The 16089-nt window shown below is 34.3% G+C and overlaps 1 protein-coding gene and 1 pseudogene across 1 annotated transcript in view; both read right to left on the bottom strand.

Annotated features, from left to right (window-relative positions):
- Positions 1–16089, bottom strand: part of Hormad2 (HORMA domain containing 2) — an 82521-nt gene that overhangs the window by 60127 nt on the left and 6305 nt on the right. Inside the window, exons 4-8 of the mRNA XM_071608779.1 lie at positions 8359–8500; positions 6455–6518; positions 5942–5978; positions 770–790; positions 99–125 (exon numbers count right to left, since the gene is read on the bottom strand). Of these exons, the coding sequence (XP_071464880.1) occupies positions 99–125; positions 770–790; positions 5942–5978; positions 6455–6518; positions 8359–8500 (291 nt within the window). The remainder of the gene's footprint in view (positions 1–98; positions 126–769; positions 791–5941; positions 5979–6454; positions 6519–8358; positions 8501–16089) is intronic.
- Positions 15315–16012, bottom strand: LOC114106448 (histone H1.0-like; annotated as a pseudogene).

Raw genomic sequence — 16089 nt, 5'->3', positions numbered from 1 at the left:
AAATAGTAGTGTAGCAACATAGTCTATAGTCTCAACTCAGGTAAACATACTTAAATATAATACACATATACTATCTACCTATACATTTGTCTTCTTACCTCAGGTTCCTTTGGATTTGTGTAAAGCTGTTAAAGTAAAAATAAACAGCATTTAATTTCTGAAATTTACTAGATTACTCCTCACAGAATACATTTTCTACATAAAGAGGACAATTTGTACTCTATTGAGTATTGTATTGATACATATTTCAAGCTGGAGATAGGATAAGCTCTTGTTTTGTGAACATGGATCCATTAGAATACTTTATGAACACTGACTATTAAGGAATTTCAAGGTATTTATAACTATTGTGAATAAGCTACAATAAATTCTAAATAATTGGCATGGTTTAAATGTTTAAACAAATCATATATCTAAGACTCTTAATGGCATATTCTCATTTTTTTAAAACTACATATGCCATGTGATAATCAGGAGTATACAAAACTTCAAAAGAGTCTATAAAATTTCAAAAACAAAAAACTTTGAGCCTGTAAAGTAACTTTAAAAATATAAAAATCCTGATAGCCAACAGATGAAGCAGATAGTATATCCCATATGTTTCTCCATATCTATAATCTACAAAATATATAATTAATGTTTTAATAAAACTTCTGATGAACTATTTTTTAAATTCCAAAATGTAATAATATGGATAAAAAAAGGAAGAGGGAGAATATAAACGTAAAGGAAGTAGAGACAGAGGTTTAGTCTTTAAGTATGTACTTACTGTAAGTACTGCCATATGTAGCTTCAAGAAAAAAGAAAACTTTGTTAGAATATAATTACATCTATATCATTGTTATTTTCAACAAAAGCTAATTAAAATATTATTTCAGAGAAAGTAGAGGAAAGGAACCAAGGGGAGGTAGAAGGAGATGGAAAGGGGAAATATTGAGGAATGATATTGGCCAAGTTAATATTGTTATGTTATATGTATGTATAACATACCATTATGTACAACTATAATGCACAAATAAAAATATGGAAAAGATAGTATTTCAGACATGTTACAAATATTTAGGTAGAAAAAAATTATTCAAAAATTCAGATAAAGGAATACTAATTATTCATTCATTCAAGTAGTACCTATTACATACCCAAAACTGCTGGAAAGCAAAGGGATACAAAAAAAAAAAAGGTAACTATCCTACTCTCAAGAAGTTATATTTGAATTTGGGAGGCAATAAATGCATAAGTGCATCAAGATATATGAAATAATTCCTTGTTTCTAAAAATTAAAAATACCCCAAGTATCTTTAAAAAAAGTATCTCTTTTGAAACTAATCTCCTAGAATAAAATTCTAAGGCTGATATCTATAAAACTCTTGCCTCTATATATACACTACTATTAAGAGATTCTCTCTGATTAATAGAATAGAATATATAGACATAGATAGAAATAATCAAGCTTTTTTTTTTTTAGCCTAGAATTCAAATGGGAAAATTTTAGGACTGTAATTTCATTGCAAATAACTAAAACTTTAGTGACACCCTGTGGTTATTTTGGTTGCTGCATATAATTGATTTTTAAGATCACTCAGTGAAATGGTATTAATCAATTAATAGTTCATTCATACATGTAAAATACATATGGCCCCGGATCTCAGGAAACCTGCAGATTAGCAGCATAGACCAATATTAAACCAAAAAACCCAGCATAGTGGCTACATCATTGCAATTGTATTAATGGCTATAAAAAAGCAGCATGAGATGCCTTGAGAATACTAAATAGAGGGATAATCTAGGCTGGGGAAGAGGGAATATTTACTTCTCCTGGAGAAGTAAATATTTAAGCATAGACTTAAAGGATAAATTGGAGTTAGGTAGATAATGTATATGGGGTCAAGGGGAGAATTTTCTAGACAAAAGAAACAATATGTGCAAAATTCAGAGGAGCTTGGCATGTACTAGAATCTTTGTGTTGCTTGAACATGGAAATTAGAGCAATGCTTTGGGAAGGCAGATAGGGATCATACAGGTCTTGCAGGTCATATGAAGGACTCTTGACTTTTATTTTAAAAGCCCTGGATATTGTTTAGGTAAAAGAATGACATGATCAGATTCAGGTTTCTGAAAGAATATAATGGGGACAGGGACTTGCAATGGTGGGGAACTGAGAATGGGAGTAAAGAGATAAATATATCATCTTTTTAATAATAATTATATAAAATTTACATAATTATTTGAATAATTCAAGCATAGTATACATACAGCACAAGGAAAACAATGTAAAAATCACCCAAAATTTCATAACTGTAAATAATCATCTACTAGCACATATTCTAAGAATCTCTAGGTAATCCAACTTGACTTTACTTAAACTACTTTTAAAATCTTATTCCCTACAAGCACAAAATCACCTGAGAGAAGTTATAAAATATTAACAACTGAAAAATAATTAAATACTATTTATCTAAGAGCTTAAGTCAATTTCTAAAACAATTTGCATCAGTTATACACATAATCATTTAGTATAATAAATGCATCAAACTAGTTAAGATATTCTTGTACATTACATGTTATTTTAGTACATAGAATGTTAGATTTATTTTATTTAAGAAGTAAGTCTCTAGTACACCGTGACCCCCCTGGAGAGGAGGAATCACATCTTCATCTCATTTGTATCCAGTGTCTAGGCACAATGTCTGGTACAGATTAAACAGTAAAGGATAAAGAATGAAGGCATAAATGGTCAACATCTACACTGAGCATATTATGTGCCAGGCATTGTTCTAAACATTTCAGATCGGTGTTCCTCAAAGTATGGTCCTAGAGCAGCAGTGAGAGCATCACCTCAAATTTGTCTAAAATACAAATTCTCACATCAGAAATTTGGGGGTGGGGCTTGGCAATCTGTGTTTTAACAAGCCCTCCAGGTGATTTAGATATGAACTAAAGTTTGAGAACCATTGTTTTCAATTATTTACTCATTGAATTCTTAGTTCTTAGATAACCCTAAAAGGTAGGTTCTATTATTATGCCCATTATATATGTAGTACTAAGAGGTAGGTTACTAGACCAGAGTCACACAGGTATTAAGTGATAAAACTGGGATTCACCTAAGACTGTTTGATTCTGAAATTCTAGCTCTTAAATATATTGTATGGCCCCTTAATGATGAACACCCAGAACATGTTGCTAAATGAATAGATGAAGGAGAATAAAAGAATATTGTTTAGTATGCCAGTGATGACCTCCTTTTTTCAACCTGTCCAAACCCTCAGGGTCTCAAAAGCTCAAAAGTCTTTCAAAATTTCCCCTTATGTCCTTATGGAATACAATATTTCCTTTTCCATGCCTCATACTGCAGCTGATTAGTAGCTCTCCTTTGACATCTATCACTTTTTTTCTTACCAATATTGGACTGAACTCAGGAATGCTCTGCTACTGAGCTACATTCCCAGCCCTTTTTAAATTTTGGGACAGGATCTTAATAAGTTGTTCAGGCTGGCCTCCCAACTTGTGATCTTCCTATCTCAGTCTCCCAAGTAGCTGGGATTACAGGCATGTACCATCACACCCAACTTGGCATGCATCATTTTCTTTTTTCTTTTCTTTTTTAAAAGTTTTTAGTTGTAGATGGACACAATATTTTTATTTATTTATTTTTATGTGGTGCTGAGGATTGAACCCAGTGCCTCACATGTTAGGCAAGCACTCTACCACCAAGCCACAACCCAGTCCCAGCATGCATCATTTTCTGAGTCTTATAGTTACTTATACTTGTTATAGGGGTGATAGTCAAATATATATATATATATATATATATATATATATATATATATATATATATATATATAATATTTTTAAATAAAAATATCAAACTGATATGAAAAAATCAATATTTGAAGTCCAATATGGCACAGGTATTGACCAATCAGAAGGGATGCTGACTTAGTCTAGAGCTGGCCTTGTAGACACAACTTTTGGACTAGAGGTGTTAATCCTTAGTTGCTAGATTTGAGAAAAGTCTAGAGAGAAAAAAAAAAAAAAACGGTGGAGCAAAAGGAAGGAAGTTGGTGAAGGTTCACCTGGGGCCTCAGAAAAGCAGTGATTTATCATCAATTCAGAAGTACAACCAACATTTTCTCAGCAGGTAGAGCTGGGCTAGTATGTAACCATTGATCATTATCCCTGCATATAAGTAGTGCTCATCTTCTACTGTGGTCTATGAGCTTTTGCCCTCACCTGTTTTATATTTGTATCCCTAGGTCCCCAAGGCCAGAGTTGAATAAGTCATAAATAATAATTTCAGTGAAGAGAGGAAATATATGAATGTACTAAATAATCCAATGGAAGGCTCTTCCCACCCATGAAGGCTTAATCACATAAAATTTCTTAAAGAAATCAGAATTCTGGCTGGGGATGTGGCTCAAGTGGTAGCGCGCTCGCCTGGAATGCGTGAGGCCCGGGTTCTATCCTCAGCACCACATACAAACAAATATGTTGTGTCCGCCGATAACTAAAAAATAAATATTAAAAAAAATCAGAATTGAGGAGTAAAAAGAAGACATAGATGGGAAGAAGGAGGGAAAGCTGTGGTAGAAATTTAATTTATATGCACCTTGTCTCTTCAACTAAGACCAGTGCCTCCATTTTTTCACACTTTTCATAGTTCTCTAGGGAAGCATGAAAGATCAGAGGCACTTAAATTTGAGTTGTGTTTTTATTCTTTCTTATTTTTATAAAATGGGCTTTGGCAGCACATTCTTTATTGTCCAGAACAATAGTAAAACTAGTGATTGCTATGAAGTTTATAAAGTTTTTATAACCCAGTGTTCCTTGGCACAGTTCCTTGCTCTGGGTATCATTGTGACATTGCTATATCATGACTGAAAATGATGGAAACAGTTTCATCAAAATATTATTCACAAAGATATATATTTAATTATATTTAAATACCACATGACCCTTAAGCCATGTTGAACTGTAACCTTAATTCATGCAAGTAACTGAATGGTAAGAGGAACAGTATTACCTATTTGCCTTGCAGCAACTCAGCAATTAAGAAGTTTCCTACTTCATATTCAATAGGGGTATATTTCACATAACATATGAAATTGTGGTAATTTTGGAGGGTTATTAAAACAAATATGAAAAATCCTAGAAACAAAAACTTTATAGCTAACTTACTAATATTTGGAGAACTGGTTAAAATTAAATGATAGTTTTCTAAACATACTTTTTAAATACATCTTTATAATTATTTTTAGTTTCTGGATTTTCTAAACAAATTTCTCTGGCTGATATTTTTAACTTTATTGAGAAATCTTATAAGTATAAATATTATATTTTTAAATCTTCAAATTTGAATTTAGGCTAAATAAAAGGAACTTATCAAATAATAAATACTTCCATGTTTTTTTCTTTGAATGTTTGCATTTTTTATATAAAATACAATGTCTTTTATTCAGTTGTGTTTTTAAAAAAAATTCTAGGCAAAACAGTAGTTAATTCAGAGAACAGGTTACATACATGAATTGAACACAGTTACCAAAATAACTAAGAATAAAAATCAATTATTCAAGTCATGTTTTTCCTTTCATATCTGCAAATGAATCACCACTATTTTGAATATGTTCAATGTGCTAATATCAGATTCTTGCCTCCCCTATCCCACATCCTGTGGATATCTTCCAGTGACTTCAGAGGAAATTCTGTGGTCAAAAAGATACGCATATGAAAAATAAAAAAATGAGGGTTTCACTTCTAATTGTCATAAAGGAGACCTCAATGAGACTACAAAGACATAAAGTAAAAGGAAACTGGTTTGTGAATGCAAATGTAGGTACTGATACACTGTTAAACACAACAAAATAAAATATAAGATAAAAATCTAAACTTTTTTAAGAGATAAAAGATGAGTGTGACCCTGGTAAAGATTTAAAAACATTCTTACATATCTCTTCTCCAAAGCATCAAAACAACCTTGAATCCTGTCAAGAAATAAACGTTTGATGTCAATTTGGACCACATGAAAAAAAAGTCCAAAATATTGCCAAGTACAGAAGTAGTTTACCCTTTTCCTGCTTTTAAATATATTGAATTGATAACCATTTAACCATTTTACCTTTCCCATTTAATTATTTTTAAATCTCCCAACATCTTTTAAATGCTTTTAGAACTTTAAGCAATTCTAAGGTTTTTCTCTCATAATGTTTATTACACTGAGGTACAAATGATAATAAACAAATCTTGATGTTTTTCTTTATACAAGTTTATTTTCTTTTGAAAACAAATCAGTATCTTAAAATAATCTTAAAGTATTATTGAAGAATTGCTACAAAATTCTAGAATTTTTTTTTAAAGAAAGAAATGGTTTTAAGGAAATCATCATACTAAATCAAATCTTATGGGCAATTTCGGCTATTATAAAAATTTGTTCAACTTTTTTGAAATTTCAGTTACTTACCATTTGATAATATGCAGTGACCCAGGACATTTTTTGTCTTCTCGAAGAATTTTTAAACTGAGATCTATAAAAATAGAAACAGTCTATTTTCATCTGCTGAGTACAGTACTGAGAATGTCCTTGCTAGGGTTTTTCCATTATTTTAGTTATATAACTTATTTAGTTTTATGGCCTATAAAACATTTTGAATCTCTAAATATCATTTTAAAAATAAATCCTATGTTGATAATTATATTAGTCCCAATTTGATGACAGTTTAGCAGCCTTTCATGTTTATAACACAGAACAACTGGACTGCAAAATTGATTTGTTACTCTTTACTTCTTTTCAATTTTAAGTAATCATAGTATTGAGACTAACTCCATTGACTAATTTAAAACATACACCTCAATCTAATTTCTCTCCATCTCACTGAATAAAAAATGAAAAAAAAATTGCATGGATTTTTCTCAAGGTTCTTTTCTTCCCTAAATACTTGGGTTTCAGATGGAAATAATGTTTGGTAATAAAGCCAAGTGTTTAGGGAAGAAAAGAAACATCATATTAAAAGTGTTTTGATTAAGATCAGTCAAAAGTCAATCACTGATTTGTTATAATTTTGTATGAGTCAATTACCTTTTCATATTGTTTTCCTACCCTAAAATAGACATCATCTCTTCTTCAATTGAAGGATATGAAAATCATTCCAGGTTGGCATAACATTTAAAGATTATTAGAAAGAAAATGACATAGGAGAATTGAGCATTTTAATAATGTGGGTTACTTTAAGTACAAATGGTGAGAAGGAGACAAAACTTCTACTATAACTGTCAAAGGAATGGTTTTAACCCCATGTCTAGGATAGTGACTGACATACAATAAGTGCTTAATTACCTAAAACATGTCCTTCACAATTCTATATTATAAATACAAAGAGAAACTGTAATGAGATGCTATATATAAACATATTCACTACTACAGATTTATATACCATAATTTTTTAAAAAGTCATATAATACAAATTAAGTTATCATGATCACAATATCATGCTGATATTGTTTATAGTACACATGCATTTCATTGATGCTTATATAGAGAATTAAATACTACTTAAAAATTAAATTGGAATGAGGCTAAGTTATGCCATTAAATATGAATGTGAGAGAGTTAAATTTAGATTTTGAAAAAATAACATCTTAACAAGGAAACTTGTGGCTCTATTAATTTTCCAAATGACAGTTCCCATTTTAATAACAAATCAAAAAGATCCAAAGTCCAAAATATTAGTGTCTTTTTTTTTTAAAAAAAAGACACTAATATTTTGAAAAACTGAAGAATCCCAGGTACATTTTTTTTTTAATATGAAGGAAGGAAAGGAGCCAGAAATAGCTTATGATACAAGGCAATAAGGTGATATGTTTAAGGGCACAAGAAACAAAAGGAGTGAAATTGGCAATTGAGAAAAAGACAGAACTAGTAAGAATAGTAGTTTGTCTAAATATCCATAATAATCAACAAATAGATTTGCCTTTTTCCCCCCAGCATAGTTATATATGTTAATAGGGAGAAGAGTTTTTCACCTGATTCCTTTGAACTTCCTCAAAGAACAAATTCAAATAAGGTGAAAACTAAAGTGAATCTTTAGCATTCAGATCTTGTTCTGGCTATTATTTTACAGGGATAGCTTAGAAATACTACTACGCTTGTCCATACAGATTTATTTTTTTCATTTGTAACTTGTCAGAAGTTAATGTTTCTTTTAAGAAAAACCACTAAAATAGTGAAATTAAAATGGAAAACGGATGAGCAATTTAGTCTTGTAGACCCATGAGTTGCAATTGGTACATTGTGAGAAATGAATTTACTCCTGCTAAATAGAGAAAATGGCTATAACAACCAAAGCAACCATTTTAATTAAATTTTACCATCCAAATGGCGTTCTCCATAAGAACTCTCTGGGAACAGGCCCCTTAGGTATGTTATGCATGAGATAGAAGTAGCAAAAAGTTTCTTCACCATTATCAGTGACTCATGCTCATTAGTGATTTGGGATGGAAAAACTGTTTCCTAGAAAAAAATAAGGTTTAAAACATTAGTATTTTTAAATATATTCATCCCACCAACTATACTATTATCACAGGTAGGATAGAAAGTTTTTTTTTACTTCAAATTTGATATATTTAGAGGTAATAAAATGGAAATAGGGCTTTATATTGCATTATATTATGTAGTCAGTGCTAGAGCGCTTGCCTAATGTGGGAGGTTCAATCCCCAACATCTCAAAAGGGGGAAAAAGGAGCTGGGGCTGTGGTCAGCAGAGGTGCACTTGCCTGGCATGTGTGAGGCACTGGGTTCGATTCTTGTTATTAGTAGGTTGCACATTTGTGTACTTTCTTACTCACTACAATTTATTTGTAAATCCAGAACCAACAATTTTTCATTTTTGCAATCATTTACAGATATGCATAGGGCAGCAACAAATTTGTCATCTGAAGCCCATGTTTCCATGTTTACAGTATGAGAGCTGAAATAAAGCCACTCTCTTTCTTCTCAGTTCAGCTATCATACTGTAAACATGTGTACTTTTTTTAGTCTATTTAGTGCCCAATTATTTAACTCTTTTGGGCTTCCTTTTATGATTTTGCTATTTAAAATGGCCCCAAGCATAAGGAAATGCTGATTGATCCCTAAGTTCCTGTGATATCCGTTAGAAAAAAAAATGCATGTGTTAGATAACTTTCATTTAGGCATGAATAAGTGTGTGCATGTGTGTGTGTGTGTGTGTGTGTATATTCACAGATAATTGTGCACATTTGTATAAGCAAGGAAAAAGGTGTAGAAAGAAGCAGGTGAAGTTCTTAACAGCATAACCTCAGAGGGTGATTTAAGGGTAGAAGGATAACAGTAAGGGAGTATAGTAAAATGATTAAGAGGATGACAGTACAGTCAGGTTTAAGTCCTTATTCTGTTACTAACAAACTGTATGGTCTTGGTCACAGGCCAGAAAGTTTTTCTGTCAAAGGGCCACGTAGTAAATATTTTAGGCTTTGTAGTTGATTTTGCCATTTAGCATGTAGGAAGCTATAGACACTCTTAACTGAATGGGAGTAGGTTATGTTCCAACAAAATTTTATTTACAATGTATGGTGGAAAGTTCCTGATATTTACTTCTCTGCAAACTATTTCTATCATCTGTAAAATATAGATAACAGTGACAACTACTTAAAAATATTTTTTAGTGATACATACTTTGTTGAATTGTTGCTGAGAGTAAATGAGTTAATATTTATAAAGTGCTTAAATAGTGCCTGGTTCAACAGTTTAATATTTTTCATGTATCGTTTCAATTGTTACAACAAGCATGTATTACTCTGATAATCTGTAAAATATTAAATAAAACCAAAATTAAAATAAAGAGAACACTTGAGCCAGGCGCAGTGGTGCATGCCTGTAATCCCAGCAACTCAGGAGGCTGAGGCAGGATCCTAAATTCAAAGGCAGCCTCAGCAACTCACTGAGGCCCTAAGCAACTTAGGGAGACCCTGTCTCAAAATAAAATATGAAAAGGGCTAGGATGTGGCTCAGTGGTCAAGCGACCCTGGGTTCAATCCTCAATACTAGAGAGAGAGGGGGGAGGAGTGGGGGGAGGGAAAAACATCAGTAGCCTCATGGAATTTACAATCCAATCAAAAAGAAAAGACTTGGACATAAAAGAGAAGTTAGCATACCAGACAGCAGAGACTAAGTAGTAAATGAATGGAGAGACACTAGAGGCTCCAGGAAGAGAAGGTGAGCTATTGGTTACCTGAGGCTGGCCCTGAGTATGAAGGCTTTGTAGGCAAAACGAGACCTAGTTGGGTCCTGAAAAAAAGGTAGGATTTGAACAAGTGGCAAGAAAGAGGAATACAATTAGTCCAGGCAAGGAAGCAAGAATGCTGTGACACATCTGGGACACAGGTATCAGGTTGAAATTGTGATGCTGAGAGTTCAAGCAGGGTATAATGGGAATAAAAAGGGGGAAGGACATAGAAACCAAGATGTAGCAAATCTAGAATGCTACATAAAAAAAAATTGTATTTAATCCTTAAAGAAACAGGAAATTCCTGAAACTTGGATAGGGAAGTTTTCTTCTATTATTAAATGCTTGAGTTAAAAAACATCTACAGCTCTAGGACCACCAGAAGTATCTTATATGTGTAGCAAAGTAGTAGTCCTCAAATCTGATGAAGTTCTTTAAAAATTTTTATTTTTTAAAAATTTTAGCCAGGCTCAGTGGTGCACGCCTGTAATTCCAGCAGCTTGGGAGGCTCAGGCAGGAGGATCGCGAGTTCAAAGCCAGCCTCAGCAAAAGTGAGATGCTAAGCAACTCATTGAGACCTTGTCTCTAAATAAAATACAAAATAGGGCTGAGGATGTAGCTCAGTGGTGAAATGCCCCTAAGTTCAATCCCTGGTACCCCACTTTCCAAAAAAAGATTTAAAAAATTTTACATATGATATATATATGATAGTTACACAGAGTATAACTTATTCTAATTAGGATCCCATTCTTGTGGTTGTGTATGATGTCGAGTTTCACTGGTCGTGTACTCATATATAACAGGAAAGTTATGTCTGATTCATTCTACTCTCTTTCCTATTTCCATCCCCCACCCTTTCCTTCATTTCCCTTTGTGTAATCTAATGCTTCTATTCTTCCCTCCTCCCGCTCCTTATTATGTGTTAGCATTCACATATCAGAGGGAACATTTGGCCTTTGGTTTTCTAGGATTGGCTTATTTCACTTCGCATGATAGTAACCAGTTCCATCCATTTACCAGTAAATGCCACAATTTCATTTTTCTTTATGGCTGAGTAATATTCTACATTCTCTTTATCTATCCATCTGTTGAAGGGCATTTAGGTTGGTTCAATAGCTTAGATACTGTGAACTGAGTTACTATAAACATTGATGTGGTTGTTACTATAATATGCTGATTTTAAGTCCTTTGGGTATATGCTGAGGATAACTGGGTCAATTGGTGGTTCCATTCCAAGTTTCCTGAGGAATCTTCATACTGTTTTCCATGGTGGTTACAGCAGTTTGCAGTCCCACTAGCAATTTCCTCGCCAACATTTACTGTTACTTGTATTCTTGATAATTGCCATTCTGACTGGGGTGAGATGGAATCTCAGTGTAGTTTTGATTCGCATTTCATTAATTGCTAGAGATGTTGAATATTTTTTTATATATTTGTTGACCATTCATATTTTTTCTTCTGAGAAGTGCCTATTCGATGCCTATTCTGTGAAGTGCCTATTCAGTGCCTATTTAGTGCCCATTCATTGGTTGGGTTATTTGTTTTTTGGGTGTTAAGTTTTTTGAATTCTTTATATATCCAGGAGATTAATGCTCTGAGGTGCAGGTGGAAAAGATTTTCTCCCATTATGTAGGCTTTCTCTTTATATTCTTGCTTGTTTCCCTTGCTGCAAAGAAGCTTTTTAGTTGGATACCATTCCATTTATTGATACTTGATTTTACTTCTTGTGCTCTAGGAGTCTTACTGAGGAAGTCTGTTCCTAAGACAACATAATGGAGATGCAGGCCTACATTTTCTTCTGGTAGCCATAGGGTCTCTGGTCTAATGCTTACTTAGGTCCTTGATCTACTTTGAATTGAGTTTTGTGTAGGGTGAAAGATAGGAGATAAATTTCATTTACTGTATATGGATTTCCAGTTTTCTCAGCACCATTTATTGAAGAGGCTATCTTTTCTCCAATGTATGTTTTTGGTGCCTTATCTAGTATAAGATAACTGTATTTGTGTGGGTTTGTCTCTGTGTCTTCTGTTCTATTGGTCTTTGTGTCTATTTTTATGCCGATATTTTGCTGTTTTTGTTACTGTAGTTCTGTACTATAAAATATGGTATTGTGATGCCTCCTGCTTCACTTTTCTCACTAAAGATTAGTTTGACCATTCTGGGCCTCTTATCTTGCCAAATGTATTTCATGACTGCTTTTTCTAGTTCTGTGAAGAACATCACATTGGAGTTTTAATAGGAATTGTATCAAATCTGTATGGTATTAATTCTGCCTATCCAAGAACATGGGAGGTCTTTGCATCTTCTAAGGTTGGGTCCACATTTCTAAGACCTTTTTCAATTTCTTTCTTGCATTGTAGAGATCTTTCACCTCTATTGTTAGATTGATTCCCACTATTTTTTTTTGAGGCTATTGTGAATGGGATAGTTTTCCTAATTTCTCTTTCAGCTGATTCATCACTGGTGTATAGGAACACAATTGATTTATGGGTGTTATCTTGTTACTTTGCTGAATTTATTTATGAATTCTAAAAGCTTTTTGGTGCAGTGTTTTTGGTCTTCTAAATATAGAATATCGTTGGCAAATTGGAGTAGTTTGAGGTCTTCTTTTCCTATTCATATCTTTTTAATTTTTTTTTGCCTAATTGCTCTGGCTAGGGTTGATGAAGGTTTTTTAAAAATAAATGACAGCAGAATGCATTACGATTCTTATTGCACACATATACCACAATTTTTCATATCTCTGGTTGTATATAAAGTATGTTGACACCAATTTGTGTCTTCATATGTACTTTGGATAATGATGTCTATCACATTCCACCATCCTTGCTAACCCCCTTTCCCTCCCACCCCTCTGCCCTATCTAGAATCATCAGTTCTTCCCATGTTCCCCTTCCCTACCCCATTAAGAGTCAGCCTCCTTATATCAGAGAAAATATTCGGCATTTGTTTTTTTGGGGGATTGGCTAATTTCGCTTAGCATTATCTTCTTCAATGCCATCCATTTACCTGCAAATGCCATGATTTTACTCTCTTTTATTGCTGAGTAAAATTCCACTGTGTATTTATGCCACATTTTTTAAATTCATTCATCCATTGAGGGGCATCTAGGTTGGGTCCACATTTTAGCTATTGTGAATTATGCTGCTATAAACATTGATGTGGCTGTGTCCTTGTAGTATGCTGTTTTTAAGTCTTTTGGGTATAGATCAAGGAGAGGGATAGCTGGGTCAAATCGTGGTTCCATTCCCAGATGATAAAGTTATTTTTAAGACCAAGTCATACTTATAAGCTTCTATTACCAGCAAGCCTCAATATGATAAAATACAAATTTGGTTAGGTTCTGGGGATTCCAAAACTTGTGACAGAATATACTTTACCTGTTACAATTGTAGTGAGACTACACTAACATAGATGAAATTATTTTTAATACTTATGTGGCCTTAATAATAAATAGGCATTTATCTTCAGATTAAGGTCGAGAAAATTAGTTGGGTAGATCTACCCTCAATCCTTTTTTAGGCCTTGCACAGCATTTTAAAACTGAAAGGCTCTTTGAGTTAATCTAATAAAATGTACTCATGCCTCAGGTGCCAAAAAGAAACCTAGGAAATAAATTATTTGCCAGATCATAGAGCTAGCAAGTGACTGAGATCCTTTTACTATATAACACAATTCTACTGCTTAAGTTTTATAATTCTGTCACACAGAAGCAGAAACTACCCCTCAACAGGTCTTTAGATGAAAAAGAACTTCCCCAAAGCTTTTCTATATCCATAAAAATGATTTTAGAATGTACAAAAGACATTCTAGATGTAATTATGATGCATAAGAATGCAAAGTTTTAAAATTATGATGACAGCAAATCTTTTCCTGGCACAAATAACACTTGTTTGGAAAAGGTGTGTGTGTAGTGGGGGAATGCAAGTGGGTGATTTTCCTATTTTATTAAAAATAAAAGGAAGACAACTCTACAGTTTTTTTCTTTTTCTTGCAGCTTCCAGTGTGTAATGTTAAATATTAGCCCTAGACAGGCATATATACATATATACAGACCTAGTCTCTAAAACTGCTTGGCAAATTCAAAATCAACTGCATTGTCTTACTGTCCACTTCCTGTCCTTCCCCTTCCCTGTCTATAACTATTTATAAAAGACTCAGAAGTAAAAAGAGGTCAGGAGGTTTTTAAGTGGCTAGTGAGACCAGATAAAACGATGTCTTATGCAATAGAGACAACCACCAAAAAGTCCTCCTAGGACACAATCCATCAATTATGTGGAAAAACCCGAAGTTTCAACAGTGTACACTGAAGCACTTGGCTGACTGATTCCTCTCACCTTCCCCAAAAGTTTCCACTTCCATTTAACAGGGGACTTTGTGAAGCCCAAAGACCTTCCAATGGATAGTTTCTAGCTGACTGGCAAAAGCTTTAGCTTCTCCCAACTGTTACTTGGACCCCATCCCCTTCCTAAGAAAACAGAGAGACCATAAGCGCAGATTAACAAAAGTGAGAAGGAAACTGGGCTTGGACCTGCCACTGCTCATCATTGGGGAGTCACTCCAGGGAGAGTTTTTTCTACCTCCCTTCTTTGCTGCTTGCAGCTGCCACCCCTTTCCTTCCCACCAAAGGTTCTGAAAGTCTCAAAAGAGGTGCCCAACTTAAAGAAAGACTTAAAGATACTCCTACAACCCCTGTAGTTCTGGGTTCCCTCTCGTCTAGCCAGAACAAACTACCTTGCCTATTCTGTCCTCTGCCATCTATCTTCATAGTGAATAAACTACTCAACAAAACACACATACCCACCTAAATCCCTAACCCTGTAATATTACTAGCAAATCAACAAAACAAAATATAAGTAATCCTCATCATTACACAGATGAGATTGGTTGTTGCTGTCCTTGTACAACTGGTTAAGGAAAAGGAAATTATTCTACAATTTCTGAGGAATCCAAATTCTGTCTCTAATAAAATCAGAATAGAATGGGGCAAAGGGTTATAGATGAGGATCAAGAGAGAAGAATGGAGAAAAGTATTTACAGAAAATAGAGAGGAAGGAGTGTCCATAAGAAAAACCTTCATTGTCACTTCTTGGCAGCCCTCTTGGCACTGGACTTGGCTTTGGGCTTCACTGGTTTGGCCTTCTTGGGTTTGGATGCTTTGATGGGCTTGGCTTTGATAATCTTGTTTTTTTTTTTTTCTTGGGTGTGGCAGCCAGCTTCCTCTTGGCCTTCTTGACTGGGGGTGCTTTGGGCTTCTTGCTGGGGCTTCGGAGGCAGCCTTCTTGGCATAGCCACCTTCTTGATTTCTTTTTTGACTTCTTTGGCATAGCCACCTTCTTGATTTCTTTTTTGATCTTTTTGGAGGCCACTGACCTCTTGGGCTTTCCACTCTTGGCCAAACAGAAGGACCCTGAGGCACCATCCTTTTGGTTTGATTGAGGACATTGGTGGTCACCAGATGCTTGATGGACAACTAGATCTGGGAGTTGGTGTTCTTACCCATCTTATAGAGACTCTTGTTATATTTCCAGATGGATTTTCCCAAGGAGCCAGTGCTGTTCTTCTCAGCCTGGATGGCAGCCATGATCATTTCTGAATACATGGGGTGGACTGTGGATTTCTTGGAGGCTTTCACCCACGTGGGTTTGGCTGTAGGACATGGAGTTCTCAGTCATGGTGACCCACCTGGTCCTGCTGTTGAAGGCACCTTCCAAAGGACTAGCCCTTGTGGAAGGCTGAATAAAGCCTGACTTGGGATCTGCTCTTGGTCCCCTGACCATCAGGCCAATCCGGATTCTGGCTATCGGGGATGAGGGTGAGGGATCACTTCTTCTTCTTGCCCAGCCAGCTCCTCATG

The sequence above is a fragment of the Marmota flaviventris genome, chromosome 1 (genome assembly GCF_047511675.1).
Source record: "Marmota flaviventris isolate mMarFla1 chromosome 1, mMarFla1.hap1, whole genome shotgun sequence".
NCBI lineage: Eukaryota > Metazoa > Chordata > Mammalia > Rodentia > Sciuridae > Marmota > Marmota flaviventris.
Note: the sequence above shows the minus strand (reverse complement) of the source record. Positions and strands in the feature narration are given on the sequence as shown.